Genomic DNA, 22,512 nt, shown 5'->3' with positions numbered 1-22,512 from the left:
AGTGGCTACAACACTAATGCAGTATTGATGCAAGATTAAAGAGTTTTCCCATGTTGAGACACTGCAGGACAGATGCGAGACAGAAGTGCTGCGGTGAAGTAGCCCACTCATTGATGTAGTCAAACAGTGCCAATAACAATGCATAACTGTCAACACTGTTTTATTCTATTGGTTTTGGTTTTCTGGCCTTTGTAAAGGCATTTAAGACATTTTTAAATGACATGACAAATATGATAAGATATATTTTGACAATTCTGAAAATGCTAGATGGGGAGGTACGACATTGATCATCACTGTGACGTTAATGCACCACAGAAAGTGGACCGCTTCTGTTATCGTGCTTACAATACATAACCAGTAAATCCAGCACATGTGGTTGAACTGTGGTTTTTATTCTGGTTAAATAGATAATCACATCATCATCACAGTAATTCAACAGGCCTGAGCTAAACTCCAGCAACAAGAGTCCCAGTCAACAGTGTCTGTGTGTTTATGTGAGTGCGGGGGTGGATGGGTGGGTGTGTGTGTGTGTGTGTGTGTGTATGTATGTGTGCGTCAGCGTGCAAGTGGTTGGCGCTATTAAACATTCACCGGCTCACTCAGCTGCTGCTGCTGCTGCTGTTAGGCTCCCAATCTGGGTCAAGTCTCCCTCCTCTCCTCCCTGAGCTACCTCTATCCCTCCATCCTCTCCTCCTCCTCCTCCTCTTCCTCTTCCTTCTCCTCTCTCTCTCTCTTGCCCACTCACTTTCTGTTTCTCTCTTTCTGCTTAACTACCTAAATGCTCTCTCTCTCTTTCCTCTCAGTCTCATTTCCTTTTCTCCCTCTTTTCTCCTTCCACCTCTCTTTCTCTCTCTCTCTTCCTTTCTTTCTTTCTTTCTTTCTCTCTCTCTCTCTCTCTCTCTGAGGGAGTATTTGCTTAGCTACAGAGCTCAGAGGCGGGCCCGTGCTCTCATCCAGCGTCCGAGTCAAATAAAGATGCCTATAAATTTTTGAGAGACATGATGAATAATTTCTGTTATTTTCTGAGTGTGTTTATGTGTGTGTGTGTGTGTGTGTGTGTGTGTGTGTGTGTGTGTGCATAATGTTATGGCCTTCAAACAGTACCTACTAATTGTTAACATTATGTTGTTGCCATTTGCACTTCTTCTCTAATGGAGCATTGTTTTAGCTCAGGTAGAGCACTCGTGTTAAGTGATTGGCATCAGCTGCTGTATTCATGCTTCACCATCAGAGACTCATTCATTAGCTGACTAGTAACATGCAATCATGTTCATGCAGGTGTACACGGCAGCCTTACAGTCCTCTGTATCACTATTGCTCTGTGATACCTTCATGCTTTTGCATTCCCTCTATTACAGCACAGGTAGTACTGGTGACATGATTTGTTGTTCGGTCTACAGGATTAATTGCCTATTTAGCCTTTGGCTGAACCAGCTGCTAACTACTTGGAAATTGTCATCAATTTCTGATTATACTTTACTCATTGTAAAAGCAGTTACATTACTTGCTCATCTCAGCAGCAAAAGGAATGTGTTACTTTACTTTAATTACTTGACCATTAGCTATGTCAAAGTTGCCTTTAACTCAAGATCCTCCAACCCCACATGTTGCATCTTTTGTATTTAACACACGTAGAATAGAAAATAAGATGTTTGTGGTTTGACAAGCAGGCAGGATACAGTTTGTATCTCCCTGAGGTATCTTCCATTTTTTCTCTGTTAAAGTTTTTTTTTTAGGGAGTTTTTCCTTGACTTGAGTTTGGAAGGATCTACTGACAATCCAGCAGCTAGCGTTAGCCTAGCCTCTGTGACTGCACACTCCAGATGTCCCGACCTCAGCTGCCCCATTTACACACTCTCCAATTCTGAGCAAAACTAGCTTTAGGTTTCCTCCTGAATGTAGGCGTACCTGTGGCTAATGTTAGCAAACCAGCTCACAACAAACAACATGTAAATAAGACAAGTCTGGAAGTTGCAATTCACCTCCTCTGGAGCTGATCTGTCAGCTGAACACAACCCTCCAGACAGCGAGCACGCCGAACCCCAAGTGTAAAAGTAATGGCGTGTTACTGGGATTAATAACTGTAATGTAATTACTGGATATCAAATTGTAATCCTTTGACTCACACTCACCTCTTGTTGTGTCGCCAAACGTGAACTGGGCTTAGCTTGGCTTTCAGTTCATGTAGGTTAACAAACAAACACAGACAGACACTAAACCGATATACAGTAAGCCATTCCTCTCTCTTTTTTATCTACTCTGTTTCTCCCTTCTGGTGTCAGCTCTCACGTTAGGAAAAACTCACCATCTTGAAGTTTGGTAGTTAGTGACAAATGACAACCTGTGACCGTGTTGCTTGCACCATCCCATCCTCCTCCCTGTGTTTTGAAGCTTGCTATTGTTGATGTTAGTAAGATCTAATGTTCAGGTATGTCAGCGGTCAGAAATTAGATTCAACCATGGGCCAGTTTTTTGGGGGATTTTTTCATTTTGGGGTCCACTAACCGGCAAAGTGGAAATGTAGACTTATATGGTTTGTTTATTTCTTTTAATTCATTTCAGAATAGAATTGATTGATAACATATGTCAAGACAAGACACATACCTTATTGGTTATTTACCAATATATCCTACTGATTCATTTATGGTTGAAACTGGCATCAATCACACCTTTCTAACTTTCTGTTAGACTGCCATCTATATGTGTTTGTGAAGACCAAATCTGTTCTGGTCAAATCGGCTAAATTTTCGGAATTAAAACAGCTGGAATTCACACTTTAAAATATAATTTCTGGTAGGTTAATTAGACTTAATTTCAGCAACATGCGCTCTTCAAATAGCATGGTGCAACCATGCTATTAATGCCTCATCATCTGTGGGCAAGCTTATATTCATTGGGTATTTTTAATCTACAATAGATTTGTGGAAAAATGATGTAAAAGTTTTAATGTTAACTATGAAAATCAAAATTTCAACTTTCATCAAGGAGCCAAATATTTTTGCTGCCGGTCCGGATTTGGCCCACAGACCGGTATTTGCCTCCCACTGATGCATGTGTTTGATAGAGGGGTTAGTTCTCCTAGCACAATCCTCATTGTTGCTTGAGAGCTCCATCAGACAGCAGGGCCTTTACCACCAAATCTAACAGCATAACCATTTACTATAAAGGTCATTTCCTTGCCGTAATGTTCGCCGTATGCTACATTATTCATCATTATTGGTTTTACTAGTGTCGTTATTGTATTGGTACTGGAGATATTTTAATAAGAAGAAGAGAAGGAGATAGAGGAAGGTGCTGCTGCTTATGATAATAATACTAATTTAAACATGAACAGAAATTTAACATAAATTACTCATCAGTAGATTCTTGAAAAGTTTAATTAAACAGAGACAGCCATAAAAACTGAAAGAGTCAAAAGCTGTTTCAGTGTGCCATCTGTCTTCAGCAGCTCGGTGAGCAAACGTGCGAAAATCAACTTTAACTTATCTGCTCTGAACACGGTTTGAATTTGGAGCATCACAGAGTATTGACTTTTTGTTTATAGTTGTCCGTAACTGAATGGAGACTTCACGACAGGCCACCAAACAATAAATAAAACACATCAACATCTTCTGTCACTGTAATCGCAAGTACCTCTGCTGCTGACGCTTCAAATCCGCTGCCTGCAGTGCACCACAGAGGCATCAAATTAGGAGCGAGTTATGATGAATGTGTAAGCTTGTGTTTGGACCTTTATTCTGTCATGGGTTCTTTTTTCCTCTTTTATCTTAGTTTTATCTATTGGACTGTCACCAAAAGAACACCTTGCTTAATGAATAATTAAATAATTTGATTGACAGTGTAGGACAAATGATGTGGTTTTGCCTCTTCGATGCAGTCTATTTCCTGGGCCTGCAGCCGGCCTTGGAGCGGTTCTGTTTATTTGCAGAAACAGTGAATCAGCAGCTCCAGACAGACTAGGTGAGCGACTGTATATCGCCTTCAGCCAAACAATAACGAACACACACGTGTCCCTGCAAGCAGCACACGCCATACACAAATGAACACACACTTACTGTATGCAATTAATGTATTCTCACACATGCACTCATACACATATTGCAGACTTTCATCTTGTCAGCACCCATCACTTGTAACAGGTTGAGAAGAAACCAGTTTAACAGCTCTACTGTATAAGGCCTGTTGCTATACACAAGCTACATGTGGCTGCTATTTTTAAGGTGAGACATAGTGCTTGCAGCTTTGACATCTTTTTAACGTGTCTCATCCAGAAGAAGAGATTCTTCTGCTGTGCTGTTAGGTTTCTCTGCAGCAACTATGCCAATTTCTTCCCGCAAATATTCCTCTGTAAATGTTTTTCAGTGTGCATATGGTTGTTTTCTGACAACAAGTATCGCTGGAATAAAGGTGTGGATCTACCAGCACAGTGTTAGCTGTCGGGAAAATGTAAAATGTTATCTGTTTCTGACTGTTTACATGAAAAGAAGAGGGTGAAGGAAGGTGAAACAGAGAAAGGAATGAACTGTTCCCCAACTGCCATCTTATTACTGTGCAGATCAATATCATCTCTTGTAGTACATGCATATTTGCGTGTTGCATATTGAGCGAGCTGTAACTGACAAATGTGTTTAGCAGCTTTGCATTTCATTAGTTACACAATAATAAATTGTTAATTGAGAAAGCGATCCATTTACTAGATACTGAGACTACTGAGAAACCAGAGTGTTTATCCACCAGCTCAACATCTCTTCATTCCTCACCTCCACCTACCAGAGTTGAGAACAGCACTTGTCTTCAGCCTGTTGATGTTTCGGATGACAGCTGCCAGCTCTACACATTGCCTGGGATGTGGTGAGAACGTTGACAGCCCTGTCCTCTACACCGCTAACGCTCTCAACATCATGCATGTCAGGAGTGCGAGCTGAAGATGTGGCTACATTGATACTTCACCGTTGGTTGTTTCGCAGCAGATAAAGAACGATACAATTTATCCATGTCTACATTAGACTGTGCCGAGCTGAGGTAACATCACCTGAAACTGAAAGAATATGTATCGCTTCTAAAATTTCAAGCTCCATACAAAAATACAAAACTGTGTATTCGTGTTCATTCATTGACAATTTGCAAATGTTATTAGATTAAATGATTAGAACCTCAGTCTTCAGTTAGTTTAGGATTCAGTAATATAGTAGAGTTAAGTAAAAAATATGATTGTAGATGAAAGTTTTGGTTCAATAAAGATCACATTTAGACTTGTTAATTATTAAAAGCATCGTCTAAATTGATGCATGCTCTCCCAGCACAGCATGGCGTGACTTAGCTCATAAAGCACATAGTAATGACCACTTTAACAGATGACATCAGAGAACCCAAGAGGAAGTTGTACTTATTACCGCTCTCCCTAATATAACGGAGAGGGGAGTGACATGAATGAGAGGAGACACAATGAGAGACGAGGGAACGGGGGAAGAAAGAGAGAAAGGAGTGAGTGATGTACTCATTAAATTTGAGCTTTCTCATCCTGCACAACAGTTTCCACAGCTGATCACAAACAACTTTGAGGTCATCGTTAATCACCGTGCCGTCACTAGCTCTCATATTATTCTACATCTTTTCACACCTAATGTGACCTTGCTGTGCAGGAACCAATTTTGTCATAAAGACACTTACTGTTACTGTAAGTGTTTATTCATATTCTCCTTAAAAATTACACTTGTTTTTACTGAGTATAGACATAATTTGATTCATGTTCCCTTTTTACATTTACTCATTTTAATTCTTGTCGTTATTCTTATTGCAATACGTATCAACAAGTACTAGATTTGTGGTGATTAAGTGAACCACTAATGATGCGGTGGTGTTAGTGGGAGAGGAGTGATGAAGGGAGATTTGAGGGGAGGAGGAGGAGGAGGAGCGAAGGAGAGAATAAGCTGATCAAAATTAAAATCAGCATGAGGTGAAGTAACAAGTTTATGTCACACTTGTGGATTTTTCAGGCAGTTAAATATTAAGTGTTAACAAGTTCACTATTGGTACCTTAACCATCACTGTTTGGATTTTATTTTGCACCCTCAGCACTCCCTCTTTCCCCATTACGTGTAACTGCTGATATACACACTCACACAGTGTTAATTTGACTTGCCAGGAAGGAAATAGTGTGATTCGCTTGAGTAGGTCCCTGGACATGAATCTAAAGACAGTAGGGAGCGTGCAGAGCAATCAAGTGATAAAGCTTATTATCTGAGAGGAGCTATATTCTAAGACTTATTATCTACCAGGAGTTAAATGACTTTCAGGTCCTCAAAGGCCTGATGGCCTGGTTTGACTTGGCAGAAGAGAGAGAGAGAGAAGAGGTTGAAGGAAAAGGGGTAAAGAGGAGAGCACGCAGAGGAAGGAAGGAGAGATGGGAGGAAGAAGCAAGCAGGTGGCAGAGGGGGAGGGAAGAAGAGGAAGAGAAAGGAGAGGAGACAAGAAGGGAAGGACGAGAGATAAGAGAGAAAAGAGAGAGATGAGAAGTTTGATGCCTGGAGGGAGGGAGGAGAAGGTGATTCACAGGCGTGGGCAGTCACTTCTCTGTCTTTTTGCAACTGCTGTGAAACCAATTTTCTGGTTAGAATCGGGAGATGTACCATACTTCATAAAGCTACAAAGTGCTGCATTGTGTCTTTGTTGAGGCAGTTTAGTTTACTACTATAGATACCATAGATGGTTAGCCTTGGATACCACAAGTGTTGGCATAGCAACAATAGATTTTGACTGTCTGTTCTTATGAGCTAACAGCCAGGTTGGACTGTAACTTCACTCGAGGATATAGGCTGCATCATACAGTATGATGTAACAGGTGATCATACAAATTTTAAAGCCTCATAATGTATGTGAAAGACATCACTGAAAGTTTTATTGATGACAACAAAATAAAAAAGAGACAGGGCATTAGTTACAGGTTGTGTACTTCTGCAGAATTTGTGTCAAGCCCTAAAACCAGCAGCCTCTGTAATGAGTTAGTTTGAAGTGAGGTCCAGCTGGAATGATGCCTAATCAGTTCACCTTTAATTCAAAGTCATTGCAAGATTACAGTTAGTTGGTCAATTTCCCATGGTTTACATAATGCCTGCAATTTCACAGTAAGCCCACATGACCGCAGCTGCTATAACACCTGTGGTTTTGTTCTGCCCTGGATCACAACAACAATGTGATCCTCTGCCCTTGTGCTTTCATTTTTTTTATTGTTGTAAAGAAAAATAGTCTAGCAAGTGTTACATTTCAACTCTCCATCAGTGTATTTCAATTTCCATCTTTCTGTGAGAGTGGTATTGCTTTACATTCCTCTCTTAACACTTCACACACTGATGTCAAGTCCTTAGAAGTCTTTCTTTTTCTAAAAAGATTACAGTAATGAAGAACAAACTTTCCAATTCTTTCTATTAGCATCCCCTTATTTTGCTGTCCATCACTGTGTAAGTGTAGAGCAGTGGCGGCTGGTGACTCAAAAAATTGGGGAGGACAGGAGGAAAACCAACATGGAATCTTACAACGCACCGCATCAAACTATATCATTGTCCCCCACCTGATGAAATCCGAGGGGTGGGGGGCAATTTTATATGCCAATAAAACAATTTGCTTTCAAAAACAAAAACCCCTGAGTGGTGAAAAGGCTGCTTCTTTAAAGACATTTAGCATATACATAATGTCTCTAAACAACGAAGTGCTCATTTTAGCCATGGAGTGGTTCAAATGTGTCATTTTACCAACAAAGTGAAATTCAAATTTATAGTACTGTTCTATTGTGACAACAAATTTATGTTCTCATCAAAAACAGACAAGATATCACATGATTTACACATGTTTCCTATATATTTTCTTAGTATACAGAAATATATAAAGTAGCACAAAGCTTATAATGTGATACAGGTTCAGATCAGTGCTGAATACTAGAAAGACTGAACACTAAAAACATTCACAGATCTAAAAGTGTAGGTTCACCTCAGAAAGTATTAATGCATGTATCAAATAGATGACTTACACACCCTTATCTATATGTACGATATACAAAATATAGGCCTAGTCTACAGAGCTGACATGTTAACACTAGGGGTGTTAACATGAACACAAAACTCACGGTTTGGATCGTATCACGGATTTGAGTCACGGATCAGATCATTATTAGGATCAGCAGAAAAAAAAGGGGGGGAGACAAATAAAACTTTGTTTTCCATTTATTCTATAACACACTGACAGCCAGAAACAGCAAGGTACTTTTGCCCATGGTCTTAAATGAAAACAACATTTAAGATGTCCAATGTTTAGATAAAATAAAATAAAATATAAAAAATATTCAATGCTCAGTTATTGCAATATGAGGCATGAAACCTTCCTCTTTTAAACAGTGAATGAGACAGCCTCTGTCCACATCATCAAAACTTGATGATAACAAACATTCACCGTTAACGTCAGTTAGCAGCTAGATGCTAATTAGCTGCTCAGCTGCAGCACATTAAACAGCAGGTAAACATAACTCAAATGTCACTTCTGAACCGAATTAGACGCTGGTTTGATCGTTGCTCTTCAAAATCCCTGTTAGCAACACACTGTCTGTCCATGACTTGTACTTACAGCAGTTTGTTTACTTTGTCTTAAATGAGACATTAAATTTTGCAATTAATCCGCAGTTCATATGCCTGCCTAACCGTGGGGGGCGATCCGTACGGATCACGGATCAACTACAATCAGTTACACCACTAGTTAACACTTGTTATTCTGGTTACTTTAAGCTTATTACTCAATATACGGCTCAGTTTAAAACGAACTAAAGAAACTGTCAGAAGCAAGCAGCCAGACCTCCTGCACACTAACCATACAACATCAACAGGTGACTGAACAATCACTCAATTAAAAACGAATGAATGAATGAGTCCAGACAGCTCACTGTAACTTCAACAAGCAAACTAACGTTACCCACAACACATTATATGATCTCTGCTGCATTCTTGTTAAGGAGATAAAAAACACAAAAAAGCCATACAGAGACATTTAACCATCAGAGATGAAATTAGCGACCAAAGAGACATAGAGAAAGAAGTTGTATCTGACTCACGTTATCTGACGTCTTCTTCTTTCTATCATGGAGATGAAGTATTCATGCCATTGCGTCCATTTGTGGCTGTTGGTCATCTTGTTTGTTAGTTAATAGAACTTTGTGGCTGCTGGTTAACCAGTCTAATATCATTAGCAACAATGACAAACAAGCTAACTCTCCTGGTTGTTTCTCCGGTTGCTTCTCTCTCCAGCCTCCCTGGCAGCGTCCTGCAGCTGCTGCACTGCACAGACCAGATAATTTCTCCCGCTAGCTTAACAAGAGTCCTTAACAGTCCTTCCATGGATGTATAAAGAGTCCTTCAGGCTGTTACAACAAGCTAACTGTTGCGTTGGCTAACACAAGGAGCTATCTACTGCTGCTACTCTGCCTTACAGTGGAGAGAATTGAAGATGAATTCTGGAAACTATCATTGGACCAACTCGATGTCAATATTGCATTCTGGTTGTTGATTGGTTAGGGAGGACAACCTCCCTTGGAGCGTCATTTTACGTGTCATGGCCAATCACAGATTAGCATGAAAAAAAATGAAATACATTGAGTCCAATGTAAGAGATCCCGCCCTGCGGAGGTCAGCAGGCACCCGTCCTCCTCTGTCCCCCACTGCACCTCCACCAATTGCACCCCCACCACCACTTCACACACTGCTCTTTCTCCTCCTGCCCTGCAGGTGTCGCTGTTGAAGCATTTTAAACAGAATTTCAGCAATGGATGGAAGAGAGAAAAATACTTTATAAATACTGAGATTTGGTAATGGTTTTTTTCAACCAAATATTCTTTTTTATATTTTGATCTCCCTTTTGCCTCTCAAAAAATAGAGGAGGATCAACCTCTTATGCCTCTATGGACCAGCCTCTACTGGTGTAGAGTATTCCCAGTGTATTTTATTAAAAAAGCTATGATGGCACACAGCAGGGCCTAGTTGTTTTTATTTGTATTAGTAACAAATCCCCTTTGATTAAAATATGTGAGAAAATCTTGAAATAGGAAACCAGAATGAACATAAGCTTCCAGTTTGTCTCATGTATTTGTAACATTATATCATATTGATAAATGACGTTTAAATGACAATAGACTGTTGTTGTCAAACATGTGACATGTGACTTATAAAGTTTAAAAGAATAGTGCAACATTTTGGGAAAGAGGATTCACTTTCTTGCCTACAGTTACAATAGAAGATCATTACCACTCTCATGTCTGTACGCAATCTATGCAGCTGGAGCCAGGAAGCTTAGCATAAAACAGCGGGGAACAGCTAGCATGGATAAAAAAATGTACCTACCGATTCCTCTAAAGCTGACTTATTAGACTTATTATTATCATTTGTTTAAACTGTACATGTGTTATGTACTGTAACAATGTCTTGGCACTAACTGTTTTTACATTTCTGTCTGGGTACAGATTATACAAAAATGATTCAATGTGTTAATAAATAAAATTAAGGGGTGTTGGTAGGTGAATTTTTGAACTTTTGAAGCACCGGTAACACAGAGACATGAGAATGGCATCAATTTTGTCATTTAACCCTTTCAAGAACGAAAATAAGCATATCTCTCAAAATGTGGAACTATTCCTTCAAAGATCCTCTTCAGACATATTTTAAGACATAACATTACTCTGCTTTGAATAGTAATTTCTGTATGAAATGGTCTTTCCGCAACAGACATCAATTATGTGGTTATAAATACTTAAAAACTAAATCTACTCCTTCTCCCTCATTGAAAAATGCAGAATCTATGAATATGCAAATATTGAAACCACTTGACCTTAAGATGTTTCCTACTTCACTGTTAATGTTATATCACAAATCATGCTTGTAGACACACCCTCCTTTAACTCAGATTTAAGGTGAATCAGAGTCACAGAAACTCCCTTTTCAGCAGATGAATGTGTGTCAAACTGCACCTTCATCATTCTGCACAGTGAAGGTCAAACATCCAACTGAAGTAACAATAAGCGCAACACATTTTAGAGTGGAGGGGGACTTTAAGTGACACTCTAACCACTGCTAAATGTCCAAATATTGAATTAACAATCTGCTGTATTGCTGTAAGCATCCAGGCAGCCCATTACTGGTAGATAGCTTCCAGCCTAAAGAGTGCTAATGAGCACACTGTGCACCAATGTTAACCCAGTCTCTCTTTAAACATACAATATTGACAAAGCCAATACAAGTATGGGTCCAGAATGAGTGTTATTCTATGAAAATGTACTCAGCACTCTTCTGACCTAAAAGATAAATTTACTTTATCAGCATAAATTGCTTTAAAACACACACAGTTGGCAGAAGAGAAATGTATGTTCAACAGGGTTTAAAAGGAGTGAAGAACCTACATTACTTACCATTCAAGCACAAGTTTGTGTGAATTTATCATGACAGAAAAAAGACTTTATTATATCTCAAAACAACACACAAAACTACAACAAAGTGCCTTTGTTGGTTAAGATTATTCTTTATTATGAAGTGCCACAAAATGCTTTGTGTTCATTGTGCTTACATTGTCTGAATACTGGCTCAAAAAAACCCAGGAGATCCTCTCTCTGCACCAGAGAGCCAGACCTCCTGAGACAAGGTGTGTCAGATATCACTATACAGCAGTAAAAATGTCTCAATCCAAAGGATTCTTTACAAACCCTCTTGCAATAAATGATTATTTAGGTTATCATCATTCTTTAACTTGGAAATACAAAAAAAGAAGAGAGGTCAAGCTAGTACAAGGTTTTTAATTCTTCTCTACCTGAATTCTAGTTAGTTTCATTGTGCTACTTTCATTAAGGTGGAGATGACTAGAATGGAAGTGCTTGGAGAGAACAGATCTGGAGCTCACCCAGAGACAGACAAACACACAAACTGAACCTGTCTGCCTTAAAACCACCACACAACCACACGGCAACAACTTTAGCCAAAGATGTTTGACTGCAATGCAAAATTGCAACCAGAGTTTTAACACACAAGGATACAATTTGTGACACGTAAACAACAACTGGAGACATCGCAGCCAGAGATACTCTCAGCAGTTTGTTCAGCAACTATGACACCTTCATCCTGTGATCAATCACTACTGCTGAGATTATGTTGTTACTGTTATCATTTTCACAGAGTTGGAAGTTTTAGATTCAGTGGGTAAAATAGAAGCTTTTTGTTATTTATATATGTATCCACCAGTGATAGATGTCTCCAAGAAGTGTTAAGAAATACTGTATGCAGGTAATGTTTTTGCTTTCTTTGCATATAGAGAATTAAGTGGCATTTCTTTGCTATATTTGTGCGTTTAATATTGAATCGTATTTGTATTCACGTTTATGAATTAAAAAGACAAAGATGTAAGCCCTAACAAAGAGTTTTACAACTAATCGTCTGATACAAATTGAAGTAATTGCAGCTCAAATCTAGTTCACACATCAGGGAGATAGATAAGACCTGCAATTTGCTGACTCATACACTGATTCCCCCAGTCAAAACAAAGACTGCCTCATTGTTATTGACTTGTGAGTTTCATTTTTGTAAAAGAATAAAAGATTGTATTGTCTCCTGCAATATAACACTTTTATCACAAAATAGAGACTTTTTGACTTCAGAGCATTGTCAGACCTGATTTGCCTTTGATGTCATGCAGGTTTTACAACTTTATCTCTGGGATGTAAATGAAATTAGGTAATGGGTGCATGTTTCAGTGCAGACTCTCCTTTTGTCCATATATCCCTAAAATGGCCTTGGATATCAGTCAACCCCATCTCTAATTGGGTAATCTCATGCCTGAGGAAACATCAAAACTCCTTTGTCAGATTCACATCTGAATATAAACCCCATTTCTTTTCAACTGTTGAAAGTTTGACTGCAGAGGGCTTTAACAAGACACCACAGACTCTCTCTCTGGGTCTCCTCCAACAGCTCATCAGCAGGCGCTGAGTGTGTGTGTGTGTGTGTATGTGTCTATAAAAGGTTACAACACATATGGCATATAACATAAACAAGCATCCAAATCTTTTTGTGTGTCCTCAGTCTGTCTCCCGGGAAGCTCCATGAATCTGTAGAAAAGGTTTCTGAGCTGCAGAGAACTGGGTTCAGCAACACTGGTATTGGCCAGTTAGATCAAAGGTTAAACTGTCTATGGGTCGGGGTTGATTTGAGTTAGCCTGTCTGTAGGTATATCACTCATAGAGTTAGCCTATGGTTGGCCCAGTTGGGATGAATGGGGCCTACTGCAGAATAATCAGGACTCGGTCTAATGTATGTGGGACTGTAACAGTTAATGTAACAGCAATCAGGCCAATCTCGCTAAAGTGCATGCTTTTTCTGTGGTTGAAGAATGCACGCTTTATGGTTTAGAAGTGCACTGGAGGGGTAGTTGAATAATGCATTGCATTTAAAGTTGACCTCAGCCCAACTTCAACGATGCACCAACTTTGACTCAGTTTTCTTCTGAAAGTATACAGAAAATTGCTGAACCTCATGTATACTAAGCATCACTTCAGGTTGGTGCACCTTACACGGCAAAATTTGCCATTTCAGTCTGATTCTGTCTTAACCTTATTTTATTGTTTATATCAGGATAAGATAGATCTCCTAGGGTTATTAAAAGCTTGTTGAAGGCCTGTTATTATATTATTTGGCCACATGACAAGGAAATGATGTTTCAAACACATTTAAGTGTCATTTTAACATCACAAAACCTTTAACAAACCACTAATCTCACACGAATGGCCAGTGATCCAATCTGAGTAAACTGTTGCAAGGTCTAATCCAAAGTTAGGCCTCTCCTGGTTATTGTTAGCAGGCTTATTTCATGCTAGAATTAGCCTAGCACGGGTCCGTAAGGGCCATAGTTATCCTACAATAGGCCTCACACCCAGCAGGCAGCTGATCCCAGCCTCTCTAGCCTACATCCTACGTTAGTTCTACTCACTAAGAGGCAGGCAGTGCATAACAAGAGAGGAAAGACAGGACTTTTCTTTTTGTTTCTCTAACACTACATTGGCATGTTCCCTGATGTCTGTAATATTAGTATTTTTCTGTTTATGACTATAGGTGAAGTAAAACATACCTGATTTTTAAACTGCTATACAGTAGTAGGTAATACTTCATAACTTCATCATAAAATACCATGCATTAGGTGATTATTGCTTTTAAAGAGTCCTACGGAGGCTCCAAGAGAAAAATATTGCCCTCAGGTTCTATCTATAGGATTTTGGCAAAAAATCATAAGCTTTTTATGATGTTGGCATAGATTTCATTATTTTTTTTGCATGCAATAACGTTAGTAAGAAAAAGGTAAACAACATAATAGGAAAAAATAGTACTCAAAAAAGTGACATATGCTTTGGCCTGTAGTGATAAAAAAAGAGGTTGGCAAAATCCCTACATAGTACATATACAGAAATTAAAGTGCAACAAATATGAAACGATATTACTTCATTGTTATCAAATCAAGTATAAACTTACGACAAACAAAATTAAGCAAAAATGTTACAAAATAAATAAATGAATAAATAAATAAATAGGTACATGAATAAATAAATAAATAAGTAGTATTTTACCTCAGTGGTGGAGAGAATATGGTCACTTGGTGCAGCAGAACATTATTATTATCATTATTATTACTATTATTATTACTATTATTCCCCCCCAAAAAAAACAAAATCAGAAGGAAAAACTCTTTCACTGCGTTTCAGTGCAGGGAGGAACCAGTAGCTATAGGCCTACTATTGTCTTTGTCATCATCCTCATCATCATTGTATACTGTCGTACTGTATCTAGATGCCAGGAGGAAGCCAAGTTTGTATTATTGTCTCTATCCAGAACAGACAGAGGAAGAGGAGGTGAAGAGTTTTTTTTGAGGAAGTGCATGCGTAGATCAGTTAAATCCTTAAGTGGGCAAATCTCAAGGAGAAAAATTGTGCTATCTTCATCATCATGAATAGACTCCAAGGGAAAGCAAGGTGGTGGTGTGGGGGGCGGGGAGGGAGTGAGAGTGGAGGGAAAGCAAGGTCATATTCTGACCAAAAATAGATTGTTTGTGTCTGCAGTTCAGTCTGTAAGGATAATGGTAATTTATGTCTGCAGTTTTGTCTGTTTAATCTATGCAGGGGGTCATGCATCTAGGGGGCCGAGAGGAGCGAAGGGGCCTTTGAAGCAGGCAGACTCGTAGTGCTTGTTCAGATAACTCTTGAGCGCGAAGGTCTTGTTGCAGCGTTTACACTTGAAGTGCTTGAAGGCCGAGTGGGTCTGCATGTGAGCGCGCAGGTTCGAGCGGTCTGCGAAGGCCTTCCCGCAGTGGGCGCACCCGAACGGCTTCTCGCCTGTGTGAGAGCGCATGTGGCCCTGTAAAAGCCAAGGTCGACTGAACGCTTTCCCGCACACGTCGCACTTGTGCTTGAGGTCGTGCGTGAGCAGGTGCATGGCCATGGCGGGCATGGACACGTACACCTTCCCGCAGGTCGGACACTTCTTTGCCAACTTGCTGTCCAGTGAGCGGTGTGTCTGTTTGTGCCGGCTCAGGTTGGAAGACGTGGCGTAGGTTTTGCCGCACTCGTTGCAGGTGTGCCTCTGGATGGTCCTGGGGCTGCCGATGGCTTTCCTCCTCGAGCGACCGTCTGTGATGAAGAAGGCATCAACTGTGTAACCCTCACTCACCGCAGCGTCTCCGTTGATGTAACCATCAGTGATTTCTGAGCCGGGGCTGTCAGGAGACTCAGAGTCAGGGGCCCCGTAGTCACTGTGGATACCATCGTAGAGGGGGTCAGGGGAGGGCACCTTGATCCCGCTGTCACTCTCACCATCGTACACACCAGGGCTGATGTAGTCACTGATGTAACCACCTGTTATGGAAAAACAATAAAACAGTATTAGGAGATAGAGCACTGAAATGGATGTTTTAATAAAAATGGATTTACACTGAACACTGACATGGGAATCGGAGATATTTGTCCCTGATGTAGCCACTGACATAACTGATAGTAAAGAATTTAAATTTGCTTTTGTAAAACCACCTTGAGAGGCACATGTGCAAAAATTCTCGCTCACCACCACAGAGACCTGCAGTTTATATTACACCAAAGAAGGCAGTGAAATCAGATAGTCCTCTTTTCCCAAGCATATCCGTCTTCACAGTACTGGTGGAGATTCAGTATAATGGCCAGCAGGATGCAGTCTGAATTGGTGTAATTAAATAACTGCATAGTCACGGATGTAAACAACTACATTAAACCATTAGCAATATACAGCGGGCCACTGGTGTTTATTCTGCTTCTGCATCCCACTTGAATGCATCTGTTATAACACAGAATATAGAGAGTCGACATAAAATATTCCAAACAGCTGGTTCATTCAACCAGTAACTTGTTCCTGGTGCATTACTGTATGTTGTATGTAACAAAAGTAACTGAAGTGTGAGGGAATGGAGGGAAACAAAAGTTGACATGAAAGGTGGCATTGTACTGTGTGTGTATAGATGCCAGATGCATTTTCCTTTAAAGAGCAGAAAAGAAATGTGAAAAATGGCTGCACAGTGGGTGAAACAGAAGGCTGCATAAGAGCTGATCCCAGGTCAGCAACTTTATATATTTAACCAGTTAATCTGTGGTTATACACTCTATTGCTGTTAAATAAAAGGCATCATTCTGTTTTTTAAGGGGCACAAAGTATTGTGATCCTGCTCTCACTCTAAATGTACTGATACAGACTTTAATAACCTGCTGCCTGTCAGACATACAGGTGCACATACTATGATTATACTCACAGTCCTTCATCCTCTATCTGCCCTGTTGTAATAGTGCAAAAACTATGCCAAGTCAATTACCCCGCATTTACCCTGCATTAGTGGTAGCGCATGGCATAAACTCACCATCAGTACTGCAGCAGCAACTACTTTTAACAACTTTTAACAAATGCGAAAGACTAAATTGGCATATTGCAACACAGAACATCTGTCTCTGCCCTGCACACCTGTGGCCAGTAGTGGAATGTGAAAACAGTCTGCAGTATAAGTCCACAAATAATTCAGCGATATAACTCCTCTCAGTCTTTAAAGGCTGCAGTTAAAACATTTCCTCTGTGAAAGATGAATGCACACAAGCTGACCCTGAACTTGAGAGAGCTGATTTAGCATGTGAAAATGAGCATCAGCACCACAGGCAGATCCAGTGCGGTGCAGGTCGATGGCACAGTGACAGCAGGGCTGCTGCACACGCTCAGTCGTTGCAGTCAACGGTATGGTGCATTTTTACAGATCAGAGGGGGTTGAAGACTTGCACAGTGAGCCTTACAGGAAAAATACAGTTAGTTAAAATTCTTTCTAAAGCAGGTTGGATGATGCGACCACTCCCTCTAGTTACATGCTTATCTGAAAATGCCGTTCTTTTCAATTCTAAGTGTTTTTAGGGGGAATTAGAAACGTGAATATTTCTTCATTTGGTAACAGCCTACATATGGAAATGCATAATTACATGCACAGTATACACTGCACATACAGTACATTAAACTAGCATGTGCAAGCTCAGACTGTATTAAAAACACCCTTAGATTCAATTCACTGACTAAACGTGTTTTTTGGTGGGGATCTACAAGTTTGTCTTCACTCACATGTTGTTTTCTGGTTATTTAATGTCTCTTTTGTTTACTCATGAACAAAGACTGTACTCATTATGCAAAAACATGTTTTTGTGGTTTACTGCCTTTTAAACTGTGCAACAGTTTAGGAGGTTAAAATTAACACTTTAAATTAGAGACCAGACTGAACTGTCCCCGATTGTACAGTAAAGTCTATAAACACAAGTTGTATACAAAATATAAGAAACTAGGCTTTTTTCCCTCCTTTTCTGTTTATTAAAATGCAACAAATATTAATCTAATACATACCCAAATCCTACATGGATAACTTTTTAAAAAAAGTTACATCCATATTGAGCCATCCAAAAAACTATTTACTATTCACAGATGCACACACAGAAAAAGAAAATAAAAAAATAGCTTTAAGTGAATTAAGTAAATATCAAGATTCAGAGAATTTCTTTTGGGAGTATTTTTAGACAAGAAAAGAAAACCTTGGTTGCAGATGAGATTATTTTTCTGCAGGTAACGACTTCCAAACTTTAACAGTTTTTAGGAAGACAGATGTGATTCATTTCTGGCATTATCATCTTATTCTACATAAAACAGTCTGAACCTGCAGCCATGACAAGAATATACTATCAGGGTTTTTCCTCCTATAAGGAATTCCCGTTGTTATTATTCCTCCAGTCTCTCAGAGGATTTTTGAGTTAGACGCAGAAGCAACAAGCTCCACCTGACACCACATATCTGTCTACATATGATAACAGCTACTTTATATCTGCCACGGCGTCCCATCTGGATACACACTCCCATCACGCACAACGCACGGAACACGGGTGGGATATAAATTATTCCAAACTCCGCTTCGTTCAGGCAGAAAGTTGTTCCTATAACATGCAGACGCTCTTGTTGTGGGGTAGAGCCCGTACTGCACTGTGTATAGCAGGCAGCCGCATTAAGCTGTTGCCATCAAGTGTTAGGGATGGAGACAAAAGGTGGCCGGGACAGGCAGCGCTGCACGGTGCTGCTGAGGCGGCAGATCGCGTGTCAAGCCGAGCAGGGCTTGTTAACCTCGACATTATAAATACACCACTGACATGAGCAGAGAGATGCAGGCACAAAAAAAAAAAAAAAACGCGCATATGAATGAACACGTTGATGTGCAACAGCCTGTCAATGACACTGGGGTGGAAGCAGTGCAGTCAGTGGCTTAATTTACATGGAAAAGGCATCTCTGGGTTTTTTTGTGTGTGTAAAATGTGACGCACGCTGTCGGAGGGTGTGGGGAAGTTCACAGCTTCAGAGCAGCACAGGGCAGCACAACACAATGAGTCACACTGTCGCTTTAGGATACATGCAGCAGGGCCTATTATGGCTAGAAAGTCAATCTAAAAATATAAATATTATATGCTACAAAAATAAACTATTATCCATATTAAACAGTTATTCCAAGGCAATCAATTTGGATCAAATTACTACTTAAATTCAGAATCTATTACCATTAACTTATATTCAACAGTTAAGTGAGATAAGAGGCAATTCTGATCCTATTTTGTCTTTCTGTGTCTCTATAATATGACAGCTTATGGCAGCAATGCATTTCTCCACAGAAAGGCTTGGCGAGATATCATTGTGCAGAAATCTGCCAACACTGCAAAAAAAAAACGGGACAGGCACACCTGGACACTGAGCTCAGACAATGCAGAATGAAAGGATATGTGACTGTGATGCATGAGGCTAATTTTATGCGACCAAGAAGAACAAATCCGGAGTACATTGGTGGTTGTGGTTTTTGGACACAGTATTGTTGCAGAAAGAATATCTGAATTGTAGCTGTTTTTATTGCTGCACCTGCTGTCAGTGAAATAAACAGGTATAAATATACGTATCAAACATTCAAGTGTCATAATGTTTTGTCAGGTTATTTTCTCTACTATAAACATATAAAGTTTTTATGCAATGCCTTCCACATGTTAAACCCCACACTGCAGAAGCATGTCCAGTTAAGAGCAGGTTTATGAATTAAACATTTTGATTCCAAGTGACCTGTCGGCTCAGTAATTCCACAAAAACAAGTAAAAGTGGACCAGATATTAATAACCGCTGTCCCGTCTTCATCTCTTTTAACCTTTTAGCCTGCGTAGGAGGGAAAAAAGTCCCTTCTGACTATGAGCCAAAATCGATGAAACATGGGATGCGCTGGATTTAGTTGATTTCTCAAGTGACCTTTCCGCTTCAGTAGCAACTCCTACAACCGACCAACCGCTAAAAATCAACTCTGCTCTATCATATATGCTCCCAGTAAATGAAGCGGTGCTGTGGTTACTCTCACCGTGTGTATGATTATTGAGATTGGCAGTTATTCTGTGGTTTTTCGTGCCCTCCCACTCTCATCTCTCTACTCGTATAGTCCTATAAAGTGCAAAACCTCTTACAATCTCCACCAATGTAACGCTTTGAAACATGCAAGACAAATGTAATTACTAGACTATGTAATAACTCGATACTGTCTGCTATAAGCTGCTGTACTTGTTTGCCTCAAGTACACCCGCATCACCCTACAAGTAGCCAATAATAGTAAGTTTCAATGGAAAGGCTACAGGTAAATCGGATTGTGTACAGAAATAGAGAGCAACAGTGATTTCCGCTCATTATAAACTCATTATGGAGCATTATTGATACACTAGGTGAGTATTATAGTTATTTTTGTGTTCAGAGTTGCAGGACTGCACCTATGTGTCAACCAATGGTGCCGAGTTTAAAGAACAGTCACAGTCAGGGAATCCCTCTAGCATACAACAGGTAAATCCACCTTTTAGTCTCCCTTTGGAAACCTCTTCTCTTCCTCCTCCTCCTCCTCCTCCTCTTTGAGACTGACTTGTTTTCAAGACACCTGTTAATGCTGCTTGTGTAGGCAGCCTGACCTACCTTTGTCATGGAGCCGCAGGCTGAGGTCTGTCCTGTGCCGGTAGGCGTTCTCCAAATCCGCCCCGGTGGAGAAATCATCCAGTTTCACCTTTTTCACCAGGAAAGACCTTGGCATGATGGTGCGACACCGACACCGACACACACGCACACACACACACACACACACACACACACACACACACACACACACACACTCACACACACACACACTCACAAACACAACCACACACACTCACAACAAACACAGCCGATCACCGAGGCCAGCGTGATGGTTTCGCCCCGTCACACACCGACAAGAACCGGCGGCAAAGATTGTCTTCGGGTTTTTTTGGAAGAAGCGCGAGCGGTGAACTGACCCGGTAAAAGAGTTGACGTTCAACCAACAGCGGCGTCTTGTTTCTTTGCAGTTTCTCTGACTGTCGCTGCCTCCTCTTCGGTTTAGTCCTCTCGCAGCGAGGGAGACAGAAATGCAACTTCAGCACCGGACAGCTCCCTCCGCGGGGTGCCTCGCGCTCTCAGTGCTCGCGGGCAGGCGGGCAGACCGGGGGAGACAGAGGCTCGTGTGCAGTCCAAAGATTCGCCTAAAAAAAAAAAAAAAATTAACAGGCGGTGGATGGCACCCTGCAGCGCGCGCCTCGGCTCTCGGGCCTCTTAAAAGAAGAGGAGAGAAGAGATGAAGAGGAGGAGGAAGAGGAGGAGGAGGAGGAGGAGGAGGAGGAGGGAGGGATGCGAAGAAAATAAGAGGAGGGAAAAAATGGAAGGGAGATTCTGGAAGCTTTTCAAAAAAATATGTCGGACACCTTGTCCTTCCCTCTTTGCCGCAGAAATAGTCCTTAATTCCCGTCAACAGCGACTATTCAGAGCGGTAAATAATCACAATAAAGATTCCCCCTGCGGCCGAGTGGATCAACAGCGTCCCCTCTTTCTCTTTCTGTATCCCTCTCTCTCTCTCTCTCTCTCTCTCTCTTCTCTCTTCCCCTCTCGTCTCTCTCTTTCTGCAGCTTCCGCGAGGTGTTCCCGTGAGTGTGCCGTCTCGCGATCAGCTGTTGGCATTTATAAGGCGCAGAGAGAGAGAGAGAGAGAGAGATGGAGGGATGGATAGACACACGGGCGGAGGGAGTGCTTAATTTAATCCATCCCACATCCCCGGGGAGCGGCGACTGGCCCGGATGATTTATTGAAGCTGTTATCACCCCCCACCCCCCTTTCTCTTTCTTTCTTTCTTTCTTCTTTTTCTTTTATTCCCCCCTCCTCTCTCTCTCTCTCTCTCTCTCTCTCTCTCTCTCTCTCTCTCTCTCTCTCCATTTTTTGAGCGTGTGTGTGTGTGTGTGTGTGTGTGTGTGTGTGTGGTAGTTTCAGTGTGTGTGAGGCGAGGCGCCATGTTTTAGGGAGATAAGAATGGAAATTATTGTTATAGGTTTTTTTTTTTCTAGCACTCATCGATTTGATTCAGCAATCACAGCGTGTAACATGAATTTTAAATATTGTCCCATTCTAGTGCATATACTTTTTTTTTGGTTTCCTTCTTCTTTTATCACCTGCTAAGCTCTTCTATCTTTTTTGCTTTTTTTTCCTCCTGATGACATGGATTTTATGGAATATTAACTAGCATGCTGAGAGCCTCGTAATTATCATTAATGTGGCCCCGAAGGCAAATGGATGTAGACCAAATGGAGTGTTTTACAGTGACTGCCGCATTAATATGGGAGTGGAGTAATATCTGCTCCAGGGTCACACCGGGTTCACTGACAAGTTTTACTGCAAAATCGAGGATTGTCGCTGCTCTGTGTCTATTATGTAACAACGACAAAGATAATTTGAGAGATTAATGAATCATTTGTTGTGTACACGTTTGTCTTTTTAGCCTCAGTCTCCTTTTCTGTCCCAAAATATCAGTGAAATAATTTCAGATGAATGTAAACAAAGAGAAAAAATATGC

General features: G+C 40.6%; 1 protein-coding gene and 1 long non-coding RNA gene across 4 annotated transcripts in view; one reads left to right on the top strand and one right to left on the bottom strand.

The window, feature by feature from the left end:
• The window catches only part of LOC121905150, a 142,813-nt gene that overhangs the window by 89,349 nt on the left and 30,952 nt on the right, over positions 1 to 22,512 (top strand). The window contains exon 5 of one of the 3 annotated variants that reach the window (XR_006098364.1): positions 4,774 to 5,102. The exons of the other annotated variants lie outside the window; for them this stretch is intronic. This is a non-coding gene — a long non-coding RNA (uncharacterized LOC121905150). Of the gene's footprint in view, positions 1 to 4,773; positions 5,103 to 22,512 lie in introns of those variants that run through there. 3 annotated transcript variants of the gene reach the window in all.
• Positions 11,979 to 21,298, bottom strand: LOC121905149 (transcriptional repressor scratch 1-like). The gene is made up of 2 exons (XM_042423166.1): positions 20,574 to 21,298; positions 11,979 to 15,913 (listed from the first exon to the last, which is right to left on the bottom strand). The coding sequence occupies exons 1-2, from the start codon at positions 20,686 to 20,688 to the stop codon at positions 15,186 to 15,188; spliced, it is 843 nt and encodes a 280-aa protein (XP_042279100.1). The 5' UTR covers positions 20,689 to 21,298; the 3' UTR covers positions 11,979 to 15,185.

This window comes from Thunnus maccoyii, chromosome 10 (genome assembly GCF_910596095.1).
Source record: "Thunnus maccoyii chromosome 10, fThuMac1.1, whole genome shotgun sequence".
Taxonomy (NCBI): Eukaryota; Metazoa; Chordata; class Actinopteri; order Scombriformes; family Scombridae; genus Thunnus; species Thunnus maccoyii.
This window is presented reverse-complemented; position numbering and strand designations above follow the sequence as displayed.